The sequence below is a fragment of the Micropterus salmoides genome, unplaced genomic scaffold, assembly GCF_014851395.1.
Source record: "Micropterus salmoides isolate LMB-PRFRI ecotype aquatic unplaced genomic scaffold, ASM1485139v1 Ms_hic_scaffold_4, whole genome shotgun sequence".
Classification (NCBI taxonomy): Eukaryota; Metazoa; Chordata; class Actinopteri; order Centrarchiformes; family Centrarchidae; genus Micropterus; species Micropterus salmoides.
The window spans coordinates 23,324,639-23,346,714 of record NW_024043372.1 but is presented as its reverse complement, the minus strand read 5'-3'; the positions used below and the strand labels follow the sequence as shown (position 1 = coordinate 23,346,714).

At 39.8% G+C, this 22,076-nt stretch overlaps 2 protein-coding genes across 3 annotated transcripts; one reads left to right on the top strand and one right to left on the bottom strand.

The window, feature by feature from the left end:
• Positions 1 to 327: 327 nt before the first annotated feature.
• Positions 328 to 16,369, top strand: crbn (cereblon). Its single transcript, XM_038696663.1, has 11 exons — positions 328 to 453; positions 705 to 817; positions 1,011 to 1,213; positions 1,811 to 1,960; positions 3,676 to 3,838; positions 5,653 to 5,715; positions 5,823 to 5,907; positions 6,042 to 6,157; positions 9,050 to 9,114; positions 10,788 to 10,919; positions 12,494 to 16,369. Exons 1-11 carry the CDS (start codon positions 381 to 383, stop codon positions 12,675 to 12,677), a joined length of 1,347 nt encoding a protein of 448 aa, XP_038552591.1. The 5' UTR covers positions 328 to 380; the 3' UTR covers positions 12,678 to 16,369.
• Positions 16,370 to 18,643: 2,274 nt separating this feature from the next.
• On the bottom strand, positions 18,644 to 22,023 carry LOC119886130 (vasopressin V2 receptor-like). 2 transcript variants are annotated; one of them, XM_038696665.1, is made up of 3 exons: positions 20,482 to 22,023; positions 20,128 to 20,256; positions 18,647 to 19,922 (listed from the first exon to the last, which is right to left on the bottom strand). In XM_038696665.1, exons 1-3 carry the CDS (start codon positions 21,323 to 21,325, stop codon positions 19,870 to 19,872), a joined length of 1,026 nt encoding a protein of 341 aa, XP_038552593.1. In that variant the 5' UTR covers positions 21,326 to 22,023; the 3' UTR covers positions 18,647 to 19,869. The 2 variants fall into 2 exon arrangements, with proteins under 2 accessions (XP_038552592.1, XP_038552593.1); XM_038696664.1 differs by having other exon boundaries at positions 18,644 to 20,256.
• Positions 22,024 to 22,076: the final 53 nt, after the last annotated feature.

Below are 22,076 nucleotides of genomic sequence, written 5' to 3'. Positions count from 1 at the left end.
TAAGTACTTAGCTACTATCCACCAGTAGTAAAAAGTAGAAGTAACATACCGGTAAATGGAAACACTCAAGTGAAGTAACACAAGTAACTCAACATTAGAGCAGGTTAAATGTGTTTTGTTTCTTTCCACCTTCCATTACTTTAAAGATTCAAACATCATAATGCAGCAGGTGTCTCAGTGGGATCATGGGTTTTGTCATAAATTGAGCACTGGTTCAAATGCGCGGTATCGTGAATATATTTTCTTCACACTATCTAAATGAAATTGATTATCTTCTGTGTTGTACGCCACATACATCGCCAGGGGGCGCGCGGGGTCCGCCTTGATGCTGCACACCGAAGAAGCCGTAGAAGAAGAGTTAGTATTGTAAACACAAGGATATGGCTGACGAGAGAGGTGGAGGTGAAGACAACATTAACGACAACATGGGGAACCAGTTACAGCTCTTACCAGGTAACAGTTAAACCCACCTGTCTGTCTGCGCGGTGTTTCACCGGAACAGCGTGCATCTCTCCGTCCTGCTAACAGCTAGCTAATATTTCTCCACCACAGGCCACTGACAGAGATCACATCCTGACTGGCACATTTTATGAACCTCTGTTTCACTTTCTTTTCATTTTCCACCACCAGAGTGACTTATTGAGACGATAAGGTTGCACTAAAAGACGTAACTGTGAGCCTTTATGCTTGCTGTGCCTTGACAGACAATGAGGAAGAGGAGGAGGAAGATGACATGGAGACTGAAGACCGAGACAGTGAGGAGGCAGAGAAGCCCAACAGCATCAACTTTGACCCCAGTCTCCCCACATCACATGCTGTGAGTGCCCAAGCTTTCCTTCTCCAGATAATAATTCAATTCAATTCAATTCCGCTTTATTGGCATGAATGTCATTATAGCTCTCTACAAGTTTGCCATACACATGTAGTTTTACCTTTCCAGTCTTTGTGACTGTGAGAGCGGTGTAGTTAGTTTTCTCACTGTGTTGACACTGACCCCTGTGGTGTGGCAGTACCTGGGTTCAGACATGGAGGAGTTTCACGGCCGTACGGTCCACGATGACGACAGCTGTCAGACCATCCCTGTGCTGCCACACACATCTGTGATGCTGGTGCCCGGTCAGACGCTGCCTCTGCAGCTCTTCAGGCCTCAGGAGGTCAGCATGATGAGGAGCATCATCCAGAGAGACCGCACCTTTGCTGTGCTCGCACACAGGTATGTAGGTACATTGTGTAGTCTGAAGTTACATCAAACAGCAATTGAAAATTAGGTCATTTTGCCTCGATTATTGGGTGTCTATGAGATCAAATAACATAATTAACACAATTCACATTGAGCGAAACTAAACTGGGGGGGGGGCACCTTTTCCCAAGATTTGTCTGAGGGGAGGCCCACAGTCTCTTTGAAAACCCCTGATCTATCTATTAAAACGGTTGTGTAATGTTTTCTGTGACATTTGAAAATCTTTCTAATCTCTGAGAAAATAATCCTGAGGATATCATGATGAGGGTTATCTTGGCTAGAGCTTGGGGACTTCAAATCTGTAACAGAAAGTCTGTGTTATAAACTGGAGGCGTGGAGTTTCAAAGATCTGGGAATTAACCAGGCTTGGATGGAGTTTCTAAGAAAAATATTAAATCAAGTTGCATTATGGGAAACATAGGATCCAGTGATCTTAGAGCTTGACCCAAATGAGAGACTAAAAGGCAGGATGTCTCTGACTTTGCTGCTTCAAGCTCCCATTCTTTTGCCCGTTCAAATAATTTTTGGAGTTTTAATTTGAATGGTTTTAATTGATATCTGTCTCGCCAGTGACGCAGGTGAGCCGGAGGCGGAGTTTGGGACGACAGCTGAAATCTATGCATACCGAGAGGAGCAGGAATATGGCATTGAAACTGTCAAAGTGAAAGCTGTGGGAAGGCAGAGATTCAAAGTCCATGAGATAAGAACTCAAGCAGACGGGTAAGTTGAATTTCCCCATAAACCATTAAACTAAAGGTTAGGGCTAAATGCACTGTGCACATTTGAATGAAAGCCGCACTCTATGAATGAAGACATAAATGCTGGTCCTCACGAGTAAGTGAGGAATCGGAGACCTGCAGGTTTTCATTGCAATCATCTAGTCAGGGACGGGCTCAAACAGGAATATAAGATGCATTTAATTTTCTGGTATTAACTACCTGATAAGATAGAAAACCCGCAGCACTCTGCACTAGGACTGCAGATCAGTGGAGCAGCCTCATCTACACTGAACAGCCTCTACATTCATTTGTATTCACATTGATCTTGAGCATGACAAATTGAAAATATTCAGATTCCTTAAGTGTTCTTAGTTGATGTAAGCAATGAAATCTAACTTTGAAGCATCGCATCAGATATCAGTTTTTGACTAGCCATTACTTGCAGCCCCATTACACAGTATGTTCAGGACATTTTTCTCAAAATGACTCCTGTCGGGCTCTCATAGTTCACAGCTAGAGGGCAGTCTAACTCTATTCACAGTCCCCTTCATGGTATGCAGCTGTCACTACTGTCAAACATACACATTCAGGATTTTTTACAAGATTTATGGCTGTGATGTAGTTTTTCTGCTACTCTAATACTCTCAAGAGGATTTACTTTGTTTCTAATCATCACAAGAAAATGCATAGCATATTCTCTGTGCCTCCTCTTGTTGGGAGGTGCAGGAAACAATGGAAGCATTATGGAGAAAAGCTGCCTGTTTCACTCTTGTAGTCATACTATAGATCATGTCTACTTACATCCCCCACCGTTCAGGAAATCATTGAGGTTTGCTGTCCATAAAACTGAGTCTTCATAAAGACTTATTTCCATCTTTGTCTAGTTGCTGTCGTATAATTCACATAAATTGGTTGCCGTAATCTTGTTGACCTCTTGCTGTGACTCCAGCAAGCATACAATGAAGTTATTGCTCACTTAAATGGGATCTGCTGCCAACTGAGGTGATGTGTGCTGCAGCTACACTTGTCCCATGAAGTAATGGCCACATATTAAACGGATGACTTTTGAAGATTTATTTGATTTCTGTCTCTTGACAAGAAAATAAAAGACATAAAAGCTTAAAACAACATCTCTAATTCATTTTAAAGTCTCTCAAGCCAGTGTCCATTGATAAACAGGCCAACATTAGTAATATTTTTATATTATTAATATATTAAATCAAATAACATTACTAAACAAAAAAGAACTGTCTATGTAAAGCACACTTACAAATATCGTACACAAAAGTAAATATGAAAGGCAATTACCATGTGTGTCTGTTGGTTATTTTGGGGCTGTATGTCAGTCCTCTGCATGCTCTGCATCCACATTGTTTCTTTCCATAATGCGATGGTTATACCCTTAACGTAACCCTGGTTCTTTATGGCCTTGTTAATGTTTGTACGTCTGAGCTCCACAGTTCACTGAGTTCATCTTGGGTGAGGAGTGGTGGAATATTTCTTACTGCTGACGGACAAAATGTGCAGACAACACCTTTTTTATGATCGTCTCAGATTTACAAACATTCTGTCATAAACCTGGTAACATTCAGCCAGAACACCATTTGTTTAATCTGTTATTCATCTGCTCGTCTTCTGTTGCTCTCTTTCAAATCCTTGCCTGTTTTATTTTTGTCCACGACGCATGTCATCGTCTCACTTTCTTTCTCTCCTCAGGATCAGACAAGCCAAAGTACAGATCCTTCCAGAACGAATCCTTCCAGATCCCCTCTCTGCCGTGCAGCTCACACCCCTCTCCAGGCTCCACATGCACCCCTCCTCCAAACCCCCGACTCTGACCTGCAAACAAGCCCAGTGCTGGTGGAATAACTACCAACAGGTCAGACACGCAAACACATTATATACATGTGTCTTTTGCTATTACATACTTTAGAATCAGAAAAATTTTATTGTTTTGTTTGGTCTATAAAATTGGGGGAAAAAGTCCGACCAGCAGTCTAAAACTCAAAGATATTCAATTTACTGTAATGTAAGAGTAGGAAAATTAGCACATCTTCACATTAAAGCTGGAAAATCAGATTTTTTAGCATTATTATTAGGGACTGAATTTTTGCCGATATCCGACATGCTGATATTTTCCAACTCATTTTGGCCAATTAGTGATACCAATATTTTCAACAAGTTCGATTCTCACTCTTTTATTCCCCTTTCAAACCTCTTTTTTGGGGGGGGTGGCATTGTTGTTATTATTATTATATTTATTATTATTATTATCCATCTTGTGTTAATTAAACTAGTCTAATTTGCAGGCCTGATCACTCAATCATGACTGGACCAAAATAGTCACGTGACACGCGCAGTTGGAAGACAATAAAATAGGTTTCCAGTGTAATATTTACAAAATAAATGCCTACAGCTTGCCCTAGCTTTAAATACAGTGACCCATTTTAGCATTGTGCAGAGAAACACAGAGAGATGTTAGTTGGTTTTACATTACAAGATACAGACAGGGTGGAAATTTTACAAGCATGGAGCGACCGTGAACACACCAGTGCAGATGCCATTCAATACCACATTGGTATCGATCCACATGCGGCGCACCTGCTTCTGTGAAGATGGAATCACGAGTGAGTTAATTAAACGGGCCAACTTTATAAAACATACTGCTGATGGCGGAAGTGAGCAGAGCAGGGACCCATACAGGGAGAGAGAGACAGAAAGAGGCGGGGCAAGCCGGTGTGTTTGCAGTGAGAGACCAGAGTGTAGGTGTGTGCGAGTGTGGGGGAAACGAGAAGTGAAGAGAAAGCGAGCAGATTCAAGTAGTGAGTAAACACTAAAATAAGGTGGAGAATGAAGTAGAATTAAAATGATGAAATAAGGACATAACCTACCAGAAATACAAATACCTTAGACACCACATCATGGTCCGCTGGCAGATGCAAACATAAAATATAATGCTTTCCTAAATGTCCACATTCACTGGGCATGATCGTGATGATGGCTCTTAAGACAGGCAATAAAATTTGTAGTGTTGAGGGAATGCGATTTGACTCCTGCTCGTTTTGGACACACCGCAGACATACTTGCAAACTAAATAATTGATTATTCATTCAAGGGAATTTACAAGGAAAAAAATGCCAAACATTCCCTTCTTTGAGCTTCTCAATTCAGACGATTTGCTGCTTTTCTTAATCCTGTGATATAGTGAACTAAATATCTTTAGGTTTTGGGCTGTTGTTCGGTCAAAACTGGCCTTGTTTACATCACCCGACAGGGCTTTGAGAAATGTTGATGGGCATGCTTCACCAATTAAAGACCAAATAAATGATCGATAAATCTGGAAAATAATCACCAGATTAATCAATATTGAAAATAGTCATTAGTTGCAGCCTTAATGCCACGTCATAACATCTATTTTACACAACATGGCCAAAAGTATGGGTTTGGACTGTCTCTTAGTTGCAATTAAAGGAAATCCTAATGCTACAACACACAATAATGTTTTGGACAGTGTGCTTCCAAAATGCAACGTTGCGCATTGTCATACATGTTTATACTGTTTGGATGTCCAAATACATGTTGTGCAAGTCAGTAATAGCAATATGAGACAGTAAGAGAACAATAAAGTAATATTATACTCAAATCATTATATGCAGATGAATTTGTTAATGGTGCATCTGTTGTTCTTCACAGAGGAAGTTTCAGTGTGCCAGCATGACGCCGTGGCCACCCTGGGTCTACGCACTCTACGACTCTGTGAGTACTGCGGCCCGTGTGTATTATTTGAAATTTACTCCATACATAAACATCACATAGGAGCGAATGTAAACCAACCAATCTGCTTCCTGTGCTTCCCCTCACAGGAGTCGCTCATGAACAGAGTGAAGAAACAGCTCCATGAATGGGACGAGAATCTGAAGGATGACTCTCTCCCTACGAATGCCATAGGTCAGCCTCTGTTCAGTGTATTACTGATGGATCGCAGGCGCGCACACACATGCACACGTACATCCTTCTGTTTGTGTTCTTTGTGCCTTCCTTCCTTTCATCCTGCTCTTTCCCTCCTGCCTGGTTTCTGTCAGACTTCTCCTACAGAGTGGCGGCCTGTCTGCCCATAGACGACGCTTTGCGGCTCCAGCTGCTGAAGATCGGCAGTGCCATCCAGAGACTTCGCTGTGAGCTGGACATCATGGACCGGGTAAGGAAAAGACACCACTAACTCTTCATCCCTGCCAAACCACCTTTCTACTCTGCCCCTGCAGTCACAGCCATCATTTCCCTCATGGTGTGATTCGTACTTGTGTTGTACTGTGCACACTGTGTCTGTTTATCCATCTGATGTTCTTTGGTTATTTAACCATGTGTGTCGGGGAATGACAGATGTGTTGTTGCTGCAGTATTTCAGTCCAGAGTTGGCTTTCACAATCAAAAGTGTTTGAGATAGTTGAGCTTAAGCAAGGATAGCTTGAATTAATCACTGGTAACAGTGCATTTTAATAGATCTGTAGTAAACATGCAGTATAGATTAGCTGTTTATCACATTTAATCTGTAAGAGGTATATACGGTGAATACTGGCAGTCCTCACTTTATCTTGCCCAGCTTCATATTTTAATATAAAGAGAGCAAAGCGCCCTGCAAACCTCACTGCTTCAATTCAAGACTTGCATTTGTCCTAAATCAGTGTAAGGTTCGTTCTTTGGTTATTTCGTTTCAAAACCAAATGGAAAAACAAGTTGTTTTTTGTTTTTTCTGTTTTAAAACCAAAACGGAAAAACCAAAACGATGTCTGTTTTTTTGTTTTTTCCGATTCAGTTCTGAAACGAAATAATCAAAGAACGAATCGTACACAGATTGTCCTACCACCATATCAATAGGTGATGGAATTATACATATCTTCCTTTATTGGGTAGGGTATTCTGCCACAGATGCCATTTTTAGCACCATCTACTCCCAGTCATCATCATCATAGCAACTAAACTACAAATGCAACTGGACAACAAGGCAGGGCCGGGATGCCCGATGAATACCGTGACAAAAGAAATGTTGCAGCATTCAGTATTGTGTGTGTTGACTTCCTCTCTTTTGTGCTTAAGATGGTAAAATACCTTGTGCATGACAACTAAACTAATACATGGACCTTGAAATTTGCAAGTATGGTCAATGTATTTCAAGCCCCCTGAAATGACAAAATAGAGCTGTGTAAAATACCTCTGTTAATAATGTGACTATATTTTCGGGACTAATGATGCTTTCTGCAAATATTTACACTCATGGCAATACTGACAGGAAATTCCTAGTTTTTTTTCTTCAGATATTTATTCAAATTATAGACACAACAACAATCAGGGGTAGCTGTATAAGAAGTGAAAATACATAAATAATAACAAAGGAAGGACATAGCAAAATAAATAAAATAGGTAACGTGGATTCAAAATAATATATCAACTGTCCAAAAGAAATTTGTCAAACACAAAGTTAGTCTTGATTGCCTTCTTGTTCTTAATGTTTTTAATTGTGGTGCTATATTGATGCAGTTCTAGGTAATTCCTAGTAATGTATATGTGATGGTCAGACAAGTAGAGACCATAACTGTTCATCTAAAGGTTCAGTGTGTAAGTTTTAGTGGCATCTATTGGTGAGGGTTGCGAATTGCAATCAGCAGCTCGCGGTGCATTCACGTGCTCCTCGGATGATCCCACATCCCGAATTGTGAAGTCGTTCTTCCGACTTCAGGTGTGTTCTAGTGCTCTTAAGTCGGAATGTGGAATCAACATCGACACTACTACAAAGATGTGTTGGATTAGCATTATCAGAGTGTATAAACAACATGCAGACATCTAGTTCACTCTACTTGGACAGCAAACTAACCGTTATAACCATATTACAAATTACATGTTTGCAAAATATGTATATGCAATATGTGATTTTGCACAAATCCCATACACTTTATTTCTCTTTTTGCTATAAACATGTAAGGAGGGAAAAAATATTTTGATTATTCCGTCACCACATGAATGTACCCCTCCCTTTCCAAGCGAGCAGGAGAAGCTACAGTCAGCTCTTGTGCTAAATAAAACGTGTGAGCCATTTGTTCAAATTTCATTTCTTTTCATACTTCTAACAAACCAGTTGACTTCTACTTCTGCTACTAACATTACTTCTTCTTCTTCTTAAGTAAACGTAGTGACGAAACGCGCTCTGTAGAGCAGTTTGTCCATTTGGGCTAGTGTGGAAACATGGCGGCGCAACATAGTGACGTCCATGTTAGAGGACCCGCGGTGTATGTAGATAGAAATGGCTCTTTAAGGTAATAAAATCATAACGGTTCATTATGTACACCACTGAAAACATAGTTAAGGATGTTGTATTACATTTCTGTCAATAGATCCTCCTAAATATTACACACTGAACCTTTTAACTTAGCTAGTATGTTAAAATATTCAACCATATTATTTATTTGGGGTTTCATCTAAATGCATTAACAATCTAAACACTGAATTGGGATCACACACTTGATATTTTGGTCTCATGTGATCTGAATGTGGGTGAAAAATTATTCTTATTGGTTCTTTTTGGTGCGCTATGATGGATTTCCCTTAATGACAACATTTTGGCAGTTATCAATAGCTTTCATTGATCAACGAAATTCCGTAACATTTGCATTTGAATGTTATAATGACATAAATTAGAGCTATTCCTGCGTCGCACACCTTATCACAGACATTTAGTTGAAAACACACACACACACACACACACAAAGCTCTTAGCGTGTAGTACTACTTTTACAACACCACAAAGCGAAGCTGTCACTGGATGTGTGAAGTGCTTCTACAGTGTGCCTGCCTATTATCTGCTTTTATTCTCCCGCCTGATTGAGGATAATAATCCTCCTTAAAGTGTCTTACTGTTCATACTGAAGACCTGAACTCGTGTCCTCCAGCTGTGGGCTCTTGTGGAAGCATAAAGGATGGGGTGGGTTTTAACAGCACCTTCAATGGGCCTCCGCAAGGAGAATATGTTGCATTGAGAGTGTAAAGTGTAATGAGAATGTAATCATCTTTTTAACACTTTATTGTCTGTCCTCCTCAGTGCACGTCACTCTGCTGTAAGCAGTGCCAGGACACAGAAATCACCACCAAAAATGAGATCTTCAGGTGAGGACACATCAGCGCTTTTGCATGTTGCCGTTGGGTTATTACAAATGCTTTTCAGCACAGTGTGTTAAAACACATGTTAAGAGTCTTGTTTGAAGGGAGATAATTCATCATGTGAATATTACACTTTCTTCACCTGTCTGGCAGGAAGCCAAAACAAGAAGCTGAAAATGTCTGAAAGCCGCACACAGTCCAACCAGCAGCACTAATAACCCTTTTTACATCACTGGGAGTCATTTTATTCAGTTCAGATATCAAAAATATCACTGTGAATGCTATTAATAGGCTGCATATCTTTTTATTTTACTGACAGACAGAAACATTACATGTCAGGCTGCATTTTACTATTGAGTCATCCCTGTAGTAGCTGGGGATAATGTAAAAATAACCTCATTTAAACTGACGATGGTACCTTTTGTGTGTTTTACCTTTTGTCACTGTAATTGCTGTAATTATTAACACGTCGAAGTCGATACTGACCGTCTGTGCTCAAGTTGTGTTCAGTCTGCAGTTATATAATGAACCTGCACAAACACTCACACACTGTTATGTAATGTAATTCTCTAACTGTCTATGATGTGTGATGTTTAATCTGTGTGCCAAAGACTGACACACAAATCCCCTAACACCAATGAAACTCTCCAGACCCTCACTGTACGTTTATATGAAAAGTGCATTAACAGATCTGTCTGAGCACATCCAGATAATCTGAGTGCGTGATTATGTGTTTAATCTGATTTTTGAAGTTAGACATTCAGAAGTTGCTAATCCTTTAAAGTACACTTCCTCTGACTAACAAAACTACATACGTAGCTTCCACATTTCTTTACTGCTTAGAGCGTCCTGTACAGGTGGTTACTCTTTAACTGGGTTCATCTGCTCTTGCCCACCAAGACTTTTTTTATATGTACTTCCATTTCTTTCTTATAGACTTTTGGAATAAATGTACATTTATTATATATACCAGCATCCATTCTTTGTCTTTTACTATAATACCCACGCTGGCCTCCCTTCTGTGAGACATTCATGACACAGAAGCAGGAGTCTAGCAGCCCACCCATATAGGACCCTCTAAGCTGTAAAGCAAACCCGCCCACTACGAGGCAGGGATCATTTCAATGCTACACCTGGCATTCTATTGGTTGGGGGATTTTGACAGGATTGTTGCACAAAAAGATCTGAAAGCCGAGCAGAAATCTGAGAGCAAATGTTTCACGAATGCACAGAAGCAGTGGGAGAAGAAGGGCCTCTGAGTCAATATATCTGAGTGCAAGCACGCAATTTGAGCAGAAGCAGAGCAAATCAAAGCGCAAGCCTTTGAGTGCAAGGGCAGGGTTTTGAGGGAAAGCATTACGGCATCTGAACGTGAAGTCAATGAGTCATGCTGTCAAATTGAAAGACCATACTCTTGAATAAAGATAGGACAATAATCCCATAGTTGTGATGAACTCACAGCTAAGTTCAGAGAGGTTGCAGAATTTAAATGTACGATTTAGGCATGTTTAAGGCAGTTTGGCAGGATTTATACCTTTTTATGGAAGCTCTAGTCAGTCTCTGGCTGTTTTAATCTTCTTTCCAAAGAACATTTGGATGTTTTGTTTTTGGCTGAACAGTTTATTGAAATCAAAATTACTGCTAATGACATATTCCACCTGCCTCTCCTTTCCCTGCAGCCTGTCTCTGTATGGTCCCATGGCTGCATACGTCAACCCACATGGTTACGTCCATGAAACCCTGACTGTCTACAAAGCCAACAACCTCAATCTGGTTGGCAGGCCGTCCACACTGCACAGCTGGTTTCCAGGGTACCTAGCATGGCATTTAGCTCACACTCCTCCATGGCACTACTGGATAATACAACACACACAGAGTGACTTAGTCCACTGTGACTTCATCAATGTATCTTTTTAAATAAATGTGAGATGTACCTCTGAATCATTGCACCAGAGGTCTTAAACATGCTTTAATACCATATTTGGTCTAGCTATAATCCATTGCTTGGAATTAGAAGCATTTGCCCATACTGTGTGGCGTCATAATCAATAGTCTTTCTTTGTTTTATATCAATTGGGCTCTCCAGAGGTCTGGGATCTTTGTGTGACACCAGGGTTCGGTAGAGAGCAGCAGGGAGGTTTTACCTCTTCGAGACCCTCTGTGTTAAGTCAGACTGCTCGTCTAATAACATGGCACTTAATTTTGTTCAAAAGTGAAGTTTACTATTCTCTCACTAGTGGAAGCTCTCTGAATATGCTGTAAATGTTCTGAATGACACACTGTAAGTGCAAGTATGAGCTGGGAGTTATGGGTTACATGTTATTATTGAAAATACTTGCTTTGAAGGGATATTTCACTGAAAATCTATGTTTTTAGTATTAAATACTCCAGGCATGTGAGGCTGCTCCTTCATGGAGGACAGCAGCTGAAGGGCATTTTAAAACCTCCGGCTGGATCGACTTTATTTTCCCTTAGTGCATTGCTAATCTGTTGCTGACCAAAACCACCCGACCGAGACCCTTTAGAGAAAGTGGTCTCGGCCCGGTCACAAATAATTTCAGGAGCCGTTTGTTTGGGGTGAAAAGTGATCCGACCTCGATCTGACCTTGTGTTTTAGCCCTTTAAAGACAGAAAGCTTTCATTTTAAATTCCCCCTCCACTCAAAAATGTGTTTTGCGTACTGCTGCCCTACTTTAATATTTGACCTTCACTGTGCAGATTGATGTATGTACAGAGTTTGACCACATAAGAAGGCTGTTTTCGCATTCGTCTGCTGAGGGGCACGTTAAACATGACTTTGTGACATCACAACTAGTTTGGAAGCTAGAGCTGGGCAATAAAATGATTATAATTATAGTGATATAATTTTCCTCAATTTAAATATAACAAATGATATAATTAATTTGAATCACAAACGAATTAGCACTTTGCTATTAAAATATTTATTTTGTTGAGGATGAAGGACTGAAAAAAAGATTTTACTTAAATTTATTCATGCACATTTGTTGAAAAACTCAGATTTGTGAAATGATCCACTGTTTGTTAAAGGTTTGTCATGTTCTGACCATAACGAATAGTTTAAAACCACAATAAACTGTCTGGTTCCTTCAACTTTCACCCAGGAGCAAAAATCAGCCTTTAAAGTTGAAAGAAATAATGATTTGACATTTATCATAATTACCGATATCGACTGATATGATTTTGTTTTTATTGTGATAACGTTTTTGGCCATATAGCCCTGCCCTATTGGAAACCCATCTGGTTCAGTATGCACCTTAAAAAAGTGTAACAAGGGAAACCTCCAGAGTACACACACTGACAGAAGACTTTTTTGGATATATCTTCTGTCCAGTAGTTTAACTTTAACCTCTTCCTTTTCTGTCAGGTACGCCTGGACAATTGCTCAGTGCCGGAACTGCGGGTCTCACATGGGTTGGAAGTTCACAGCCACCAAGAAGGACTTGTCTCCACCTCGTTTCTGGGGTCTGACTCGTTCAGCTTTGCTCCCCCGTATCCCCCAGGGCGATGGGGAGGAGGGCAGAGAGGGCTCTCGTCTCTTCTGCCTGTGATGTGGGACCATCATTTCCCCTTGCTAAAAAAAAAAAAACCCTGCAAACCTCTCACACCTGGATCTTAAGGCACTCTCTGGCTGTGATTACTTTTAGTAATCAGTGCATCACACAGCGCCTGTCACCCCTGGCAGCAAATCCATCATATTAGCAGAAAGGTCATTCGGCCTTTAAATGGCACTCTGAGAGCAAAGTAATTGTTCTTAAAGGTTCTTGAAATGTGGAGGCAGCAGTGAGACGACTCGGCGCACTGTGATTAGAAATTGAGAATAACGTGTTGAACAGATTGATTCCATGACAAGTGGTAACAATTCGCATGTAGCTCCCTGATCTGCACCCCTGTCCAGCTGATTGCTTGGTGTTTGCAGACACACACAAACACAAAAGCTATGCTTAATGCATAATTTCCCTTCAACTCCTTTCCTCTGTATGATGGAGAGTGTGCAGGTGAGATAGATATTGTGGGCGAGCAGGCTGAGTTAGCCACTTTATCTGCTGTGAAACCATCCAGTTAAAATAAATTCACTTAGCATTCAGATCCTTTGTGGGTTTCTCAGATATTTTTTCTGATGTAATTTGAGCTGCCACACTTCAGTGGAGGAAACCGTTTGAATGAACGTGCACTCATGTATGTGTAGATCTGTCAATATTGGCGATATTTTGAATCTTAGATTGGATGTATTTTTTTTTATGCAAGAAGATTGGAAAGTAATTTAACATATTCATGTGTGGAGACGTGCTATCTATTATCAGGCCAGTTTGTTATGTAATAAACAAAAAACTGAGGTGACAAGAACGATAATGTGTAATATGCTTGATATAATCAGTGTCTGTTTTGCTTTCAACAAAGGCTCATTGTCAGAAAATGCGCTTCAAGAAACAAACGTTGTCTCTGGTTGCACAAGTGAAAATTAGAAATGTCCTGGTGCCTAATAGCAGACTGTTTTTTTTATTTAACACAGAGAGCGAGAGGAGCGTTCACCCTTCTTCATTCAGTGTTTTCATGTTGTGTGGTATGTTAAAATGTTGTGCCTACGCCCCAGCTCGGTGTCTTTTGATAGGTTTGATGAATCAATGAACCGAAGACATGAATCAAAGATTATAAATGGCGATGGGATGATTAGATATTTGTAGGGTTCTCTTTGGGTTGAAGTCTCACAGTTTTGAGGATTTTACTTGCAATTTTGTTGCAAAAGGGGCTGCCTCACGTTTGTATAAATTTAACTGTAAATAAGACGCAGTTATAACATGTTGTGTAATATAACTGGTGACTCTTATCAATAATATAATTTCTCATTTCTTTTCATGTTACACAAAGTTTTTAGGATATAATCTTTTCATCAGTAAGCAAAGTATTTGATCGCAATAAGAAATCATCTCAGATGTGAACCTGTATTATTCTGTCTAATGAAGTCTTTTTGGATGTTTTCTTTAAGGAATAGTTTGACATTTTGGGAAATACTCTCAGGTCTGCAGGATAAATATTAAAGGACCAGTGTGTAAGATTTAGAGGGATATTGGCAGAAACTTAAGATAATATTCAGAAGTATGTTTTCATTAGTGTATAATCACCTGAAAATAATTGTTGTGTTTTTGTTCCCTTAGAAGAAGGCCTTTTGTATCTACAGAGGGAGCAGGTCCTCTTCCACAGAGAAGACCATGTTGTACCACCATGTTTCTGCAGTAGCCCAGAATGGACAAACCGGAGTCTGGCTCTAGAGAGGGCCTTTGGTATTTTTCGTAGGTTTAGCGGCCAGTGTAGGTTCTCTTACATGCTTGGAACAGGAGGGTTATCAGTAGGTTGGAATCTGTAGCCTCACCACTAGCTGCCCCTAAATGCTACACGCTGGTCCTTTAAGCTCCCACCAGCAGGTAATTAGCTTAGCTTAGCTTAGCGTAAAGACGTGAAACTGGGGTGAAACAGCTAGCCTGGCTTTTTCTGCAGGTAACAAAATCCGCCTACCAGCACCTCTGGAGCTCCCTAATCAACACCTTATATCTTATTTGTTTACATTGGTTTTGCACCTGGCTATTTCCTGGACAGGGACTCCACAACATTTTCCCTTCCAGTTTTTTCTCTTTGGTTTTTGGAAAGATCAAGCAAACCTCTTCATTAGCATTAGCTTTTCAAGTTTGTGATTGTTTGTTTGTTTTTTCAATGGACAAAACCAGGATAGATGTTCACTCTTTTCTGCTCTTTATGCTAAGCTAAGCTAACTGGCTGCTTAGGTAGCTTCATATTTACCTTTTATTATACCTTTACATTAAAAATATCTTTAAATCTTAGGTGTTATTCTTATGGCCTAAGCACGATGTCATGGGTGTACAGGTCTGAGTTGTATCGACACTCAGTGAGAAAATACTTTGACTTTGTGGTTTCATGTGTTGAATGAACCTTTCATTTCTCTATCTTAATATTTTTGGGGGTTTCCCATAAAAGAGTATTCCACTGATTTAACATTGCACTTCTATAACATCAGCGGACTCTAGTTTTTTTGTTTTTTTGTTTTTTTAAGTATAAAAATTGATGCGGCAGAACCAGAGATGTTATTGTTTTTATTCCATTCATTCTTCTTCCTTGTCAAAACCTGCGTGTAACATTTTAGTCTGACATTTGAATGTGTTATGCTAGTAGCAGATAATGTAGCCTCAAGCCGCTAGCCTCGAGCAGAGGTGACGAGTGGGCTACAGAGGCCTGGTGAGTGCTCTTCTTCAGATCATTTTATTTTAATTTCTCAGCCTTCTTGTGGCACAAAAAGCTTTATACAACTTTTTTTCCCACATAAGCACTAGAGTGTAGTACTCCACCAACACCTTTAAACAGACCTTGATGTTGCAAATTTGTGAGGTTTCCCTTAAAGAATCAGAAAATGTGAACTTCCTCAGAAATGTGACTGTATATCAAATTCACATTTGAAATATTTTACTTAGTATTGTCTGTTGGACCTCCTATAGTTTCATATCATATCATCCCATCTTATGTTTCATAAATGAGAGGTTTTCACCGTGAGAATAATATGTAAAATCTAAAATCCAGTGTTATGCCTCTTGATTATATTTTGTCTCATGTCATTGATTCAGTGTTTGCCAGGCTGTCAGCCTTTCATTCACCCCCAAACAATAAAATATAATAAAGTCAATGGCCTGGTTCAAAAGAAGGCCTTTACTTGTTTTTCTGTGACATCCAGTGTACAACAAAGTAAAATAAACAGGCAGTTATCCTGTGACTCTGCTGAATTACATGTTTCAGCAGGGCAATCGATGCAGTGTGTCAAGAGGCAATTTGACATTCTGAAAACGTGTGTGTGTGTGTTGAGGTGATGAATTGAGCTTTAACAAGCAGGTAAACGGTAATGTGATGTCCTCCTATAATTTGTAAATCTTCACATATTGATGAGATGGTATACCAACTCATCAATATGCATTTATCTGCAAGATGTGGACAGGATTATTTGTATGCCAGCACAGTGAGGGTCTAATGAATCTCTGTAAGGGGCCGTGTCGACCACATGAGGGTCCCTCAGAGAAGAACATTTAAAATAATGATGTTGACAGGGTTTGAGACATGCAGCATGTGATTTCTCATATCTCACCACTTCAGCTTGACATCTGAAATACTCCTGACTTGTTTTGTGGCTTTAGCAGTTGTTGTGTGTCTCTGCTTCTATCTAGTAAAGTTTCTTGACTATGAATTTGTTTTGTAATGTGTTTTTGCTGTTGCTTGTGGCACAGGCTCTTTATTGAACTGTTATTCACTCACAATTATTCTGTTCATTTGATCCGGTTGTCAAACAACCTTACTGTGAAAAGCAGTTGTTTTTAGATTTATGTTTAGTGTAGAAATGTCAGAAAGTTCCCAAAACCCAAAGTGATGTCTTCAAATTACTAATTTTCTTTGATCTGAAGTATAGTCCATTAAAAAGCAGCAAATTTTCACACTTGATAAGCTGGAACCAGTCAGTGTTTGGGATTTTAGCTTGATAAATTACATAAACAATTAATCTGTTATTGAAATTGTTTTAATTAAATTATTAATTATATTTATACTTACATTTGTATTGGGTATTTACTTGGAGACAACAACACAAGCACAAATACTGTATAACATTTAACTAATCACATATGTATAATCATTTTCCAATTATTTCATCATTAAAATTACTTTCATGTAAATGATCCACTTTTCCCAATTAATGTTAGAAATATTTCCTTTAGGTAAATTTTTCCATTGAATACATTTCCTGAGTAATATCCCTGCAGGCTTCTTACAGTGAAAACAGCAGAGAGTGAATGAGGCTGAGTGGAGATATTACCGGAGATGTATGATTGCTTTGCCACCGAACGCAGTCAACATGAACTTAACATCAAAGCTGTCCCAGTTGTTTAAAGTTGTAAAGGGACATATATTAATGTACGGTATGTTTATAGAAAAATGCTGTCAAAAATAGACATGGTAATATATTGATCAATTAACAAAATACAAAGTAAGTGGACAGAAGAAAAATCTAAATCAAATCAATTTTTGGTATGACCGTCCTTTACCTTCAAAACAGCTTTAGTTCTTTTAGGTACACTTGCACAAAGTCAGGGATTTTGTAGGAATATCTGATGTATGAAATAAACAATTATACCAAACAGGTGCTAATGATCATAAAGTCAATATGTAGGTTGAAACACAATCATTAACTGAAACAGAAACAGCTGTACAGAAGGAATACAAGAGGGTGAGAAACAGCCAGACTACAAGATGAGGTTGCTGAAGACCGTAAACAGTGAGGGAACAGAAGAAAAATCTATATCAAATCAATATTTGGTGGGACCACCGTTTGCCTTCAAAACAGCATCAATTATTCTGAGAACATTTGGAAATAGATTTTGAAGGAACTTGGCATTTAGGTTGGCCCAACATTAATCTGTACAAATACTCAGTGGCCAATTTATTAGGAACACCTGTAGTCCAATGCAATCCAATACAATGTATATTATTTTATATAATGTTCAGTTTTATTATTGAGGTCATAGTTAGCTTAGTTGTGGTATTGTACTGGGGTGCATTATAATCAGAGGTGTTCTTATCAGTCACTCACTAAATCAACTTTTATTTCAGACACATAGGTCCATATCAGTAAAATAAAAATAAAATAAAGAGACACAATACAAAGACACGCAGTACAGAATTCTGAACAAGATCATGACATTTCACATTCCACTATAATTAAAACACATACAGACATTTGTTCCAGTTTTTCCAAAAGCAAGAGGAACACCTTGTGTCACTTTGTTTGGGCTCAGATAAAGCTATTGTGATGACATTTTTTAAAAATCTATCAGCTGACTTATAAATTTATGCATGAAATTCTGCAATACAGCATGGAGAGTAGGAACATTAGTCACAAACATATGACTTGCACTTATCCATCTTGGGAGCTTAAGCAAGATTCTGAATGCGTTAGTGTGTTGCTCTCTAACAGCACGATATTGTGTGTTGAAAAATATCTGCCCTGCTGAAGTGTCCTTGAGCAACTCAGTTTCTTTACTGGTTTACCCATCTTTACCTCTCCAGGGCTAAAAGCAACCAGGAGCTCTGACTTGCCTGTGGAGAGAGAACCACCCGAATTCCTCACATATTTATTTATTCATTTGGTTTATAATAATCCTAAGTAGCACGAAAGGAGACACATAACAACAATGACAAAATAACACCAAATACAATGAGAATAGATAATTGCTGGATTCTGTGGAGCCAAAGCTGTCCACAAACTTCAGATATTATAGGTCAAAGTATTGAGACATACCAAAGTCCTTATAGGCTATAGGCTCCATAAAACGTCTCTGGCCATACTAACATTCTCAGACAAAATGGACACTGTTACAGCTGCCATAGTGATGCTGACAAAAACCTTTCTACAGTTTAGATAATGACTGCTCTGTTGGGATCCACTGTTCCACATATTCCCAATATCACACAGGCAACAGACACTAATGGCCTGTCGTCAGTCTGGTCTGTTGATACAGCATTTGTTTCCTAATTGTCCAAAATGAGGGCTGAAAAAGATTTTGGACAGTGACAAATTTTCAGGTTCGACCAAAAGTCCTAATCAGGAATCATTTTACCTTGATGAAAGCATCTTTATCCTGACTTGTATGAGTGTGAGACACACATACAAGCATGTGTACTCTGTGCATGTGTAATATCTTTCAGGCGGTGTCTGCCTTTGGTATGCTGCTCCTTCAGTGTGAAAATCCTTCATCCTGAGTTGCTGTGTTGACCAGCTGATCATGCACAAGCCATGTATGACACACACCAGGTCTTTGTTACTGTCAAATGTAATGTCACTGGAAAAATGCATTCACAGTGTCTACAATTTGATCCTAAAGATTTACCTCAGGTGTCTTTGAATATTAAACTTTGTTATTAGTGGATTTTCAAATATGTATTTATATACAAATAAAATAAACAAAGCAGTTGTGAGAATATGACTTTATTCTGCACTTGCTTTCTATAGTTCGTTAAGCCTGAACAACACTTTACGAATACAGTCACTCAATGTGTGATTTTAAAACAGTTATTCACCACAGAGAACATTTATAGAAGTGACAATGTATTTCACAATATTTGAATGCAGTACTTGATTTTTTGGATGCAGGCACATATTTTATTTCATGATTTTAACAATGTGACTGTATTTCTTCTCTGGTATATTCATTAAAACACAGTTGTTCTTGGTTTCACTCGTGATACAGGTGTCTCTTTGGAAAATAAAGCTACAGCGTATGCTATATATCTTGTCACTTAAGGTCTCTGAGCTCAAATCAAAGGACTGTGGTATTATTTCACATAGGCTGCTGTAGTACAATTACTGGTATTTTGGTAAAAATTCCACAAAATAACATTTTTCCGATCCACAGCATAAATGTATTTCTTAGGTTATTATGCTTAACAGCAGTATCTTCAATTATTCAATCTATCTGAAAAGACAAAAGTGTTTAAATCCAGCTTCTATTAACTGTAAGGAATGTTTTTCTATCACATCAAAGCTGTCATAACAATGTGATAACATGATCCCCACCACATACAGATTATTTAGTATCCCAACAGCCCAACAAAACACCATCGTCAACATCCAACAACATCTGGAGCGCAGTTCTCACTCCTGGCCACCCATTTCAGGTTTGCTTTTGATGAATGCTTCTATGAGATATTTTCCGTCAGGCTCAGATAGGTATGTCTTATCTCCATAATCCCTGTTCAGAAGAAACAATCGTTCAAATGCAGATAGAGCTCAGAGGCAGCTTCGCGAGGCGCACCAGCTTGGCGCGCTTTCTTCCCATGCAGGCTTTCCCTGTTTACAGATTATAGCGCGTTGCCCTCATTTGGACTCTGAAACATTTTTGAAGCTCATGTACAATGTGCTGACCAGCGTCGCCTCGTCATGCATTGAATCCTTACCGTTTCTGTGCCTCTGGCACAGGAATGTCACCAGCCTCTTGGGAAACTGACTGCTGAAAAGAAGGTAAATGCAGGGGTTCACGCAGCTGTTCAGACTGGCCAGCAACATCAGGATAGTGAAAGTCGCAGCTGGAATGACAGGAGAAGTACAAAGCGTCATGTGTTTGCAAAGAAGTGTCATTTACCACCTTTTAATATGTTGTGGTTTTTGTGCGTAAATACGCACATCTCGGATAGCGCATCGAGACCCAAGTAATTACTGCTTCCATATATTTAGAGAGAAAAACAAATTAAATACACCATAAAATAATAAAAATCAAACTGAGCAGCAGCTAGACATACTTAATGGCTTACTTTCTTTCGGAGCATTTGTGTCCCAGGCGGACCAGAGCTGGACAGTGAAGAAGGGAGCCCAGCAGACAATATAACCCAGCACGATAACCACTGTCATCTTCAGCGTCTTCACCCTGGCCTTGGACATGCCGGCCACACCGCTGGCTCTGGATGGCAGTGGGAGACCCACGCTGCCCTGCTGTTGAAGCTTTTGGTACAGGTTCGTCTGGATGGCTCGGCAGATGCGCACTTGACAAACAACAACTGTAATAACAGGTAAAACAAAAATGACCAGCGTGGTCCAGGTTATGTAAGTCTGCAGCCCCCATGGTTGGATAAATATAGCCCAGCAGTCAAAAACACCGGGTGCGACCTCGACCTGTGAGAAAATAAAAACCTGTGGCAAGCTGCCCAGCAGAGAAAACCCCCAGGCGACGCACACGGGGACGTTCAGTCTTGTGCGTCTCCGCTGGAACTTCACCATCGGGTTGCAGACAGCCTGGTATCTGTCAACTGTCATCACCACGATCATGTAAGTCGATGAAAACATGCCGAGAACTTGCAGGTACTTCACCAGGCGGCACACCAGGTCTGGTCCGACGAATCGGTCTGTGATGTCCCATATGAGTTGCGGGCACACCTGGAAGAAAGCGACCACCAGATCCGCCAAGCACAGGTGGAAGACGAAGACGCGCATCCTGGACATTTGTTTGCGTTGTCTCCAGAGGACGAGCAGCAGGGCTGTGTTGAGGATGGCGGCGCTGACGAAGATGACACTGAGCAGCGCGATCTCTACCTTGGCCAGAATCTCGTCTCTCGCCACGTCCTCCGCATCCACAAAGTCACTGTCATTCAGAGGACGCATTGCGTTTGAGTCGTGAAAGAGTTCAGACTTACGGACAAAAGACTGTTGGGGAATAATAGAACAAGTAGACTAGTTAGCCTATATTTAAACTCGTCATTAAAAAATACCCTAAAACTTTTGGTATCATAGGCCTACTGTAGCTATGTCAAGAACCAACACCGTTATATTGAGCCCTTTACACTTTTCATTCTCTCTATTAAATGAGGCCGCACGTCTAAACTATTTTATAGCAAATAGCCTAGGCAATTCCTACCTACCTTTATATATTATTTAAAATAGTGCCGACGGTAAATTGAAGCTCTGCTGTTGTGGCCCGTGTTAAGGTTGGGAATAATCTCCAGAGATGAGGGTGGTCTTTCTCGGGAAGGTCTCTACAGCTGTGCCCCTGTGTTTTATGCCACGATGAAATTGGGTGGAGCTTAGATTCATTCAGTACTGTGATTTCCTGGCAAATTAGTTTTATTATTCTTTACAGGTGGACAAATAAAGCCTGTGAAATATGTGCTCATGGAATTATTATACAGGTGTGAGCTGTAATAGATAGGCTAATCGGCCTACATAGACGTTGAGGTGACTGTTTTTCAGTGGCTTTGTCAAGTTTAGTAAGACTTTCTACCCTTAAATACAACCAGGGTTGCTTGATACAATAGCCTAATAGGACTATTACAGGAATTCTCGAGATTACGAGATAATTATTATAGCCTAAGAAAAATTGTGTGTAATGGCTTTTAATATGCTGAGTAACAGTGTA

Excerpts from the sequence above, each read along its gene's own strand:
- LOC119886130 (XM_038696664.1), bottom strand. The coding sequence starts at position 21,325 with ATGCGTCCTCTGAATGACAGTGACTTTGTGGATGCGGAGGACGTGGCG. Across the intron at positions 20,257-20,481 it reads CACAAATGCTCCGAAAGAAA|CTGCGACTTTCACTATCCTG; the intron begins GTAAGCCATTAA and ends CTGTCATTCCAG.
- crbn (XM_038696663.1), top strand. The coding sequence starts at position 381 with ATGGCTGACGAGAGAGGTGGAGGTGAAGACAACATTAACGACAACATG. Across the intron at positions 818-1,010 it reads GTCTCCCCACATCACATGCT|TACCTGGGTTCAGACATGGA; the intron begins GTGAGTGCCCAA and ends GTGGTGTGGCAG. Across the intron at positions 6,158-9,049 it reads AGCTGGACATCATGGACCGG|TGCACGTCACTCTGCTGTAA; the intron begins GTAAGGAAAAGA and ends TGTCCTCCTCAG.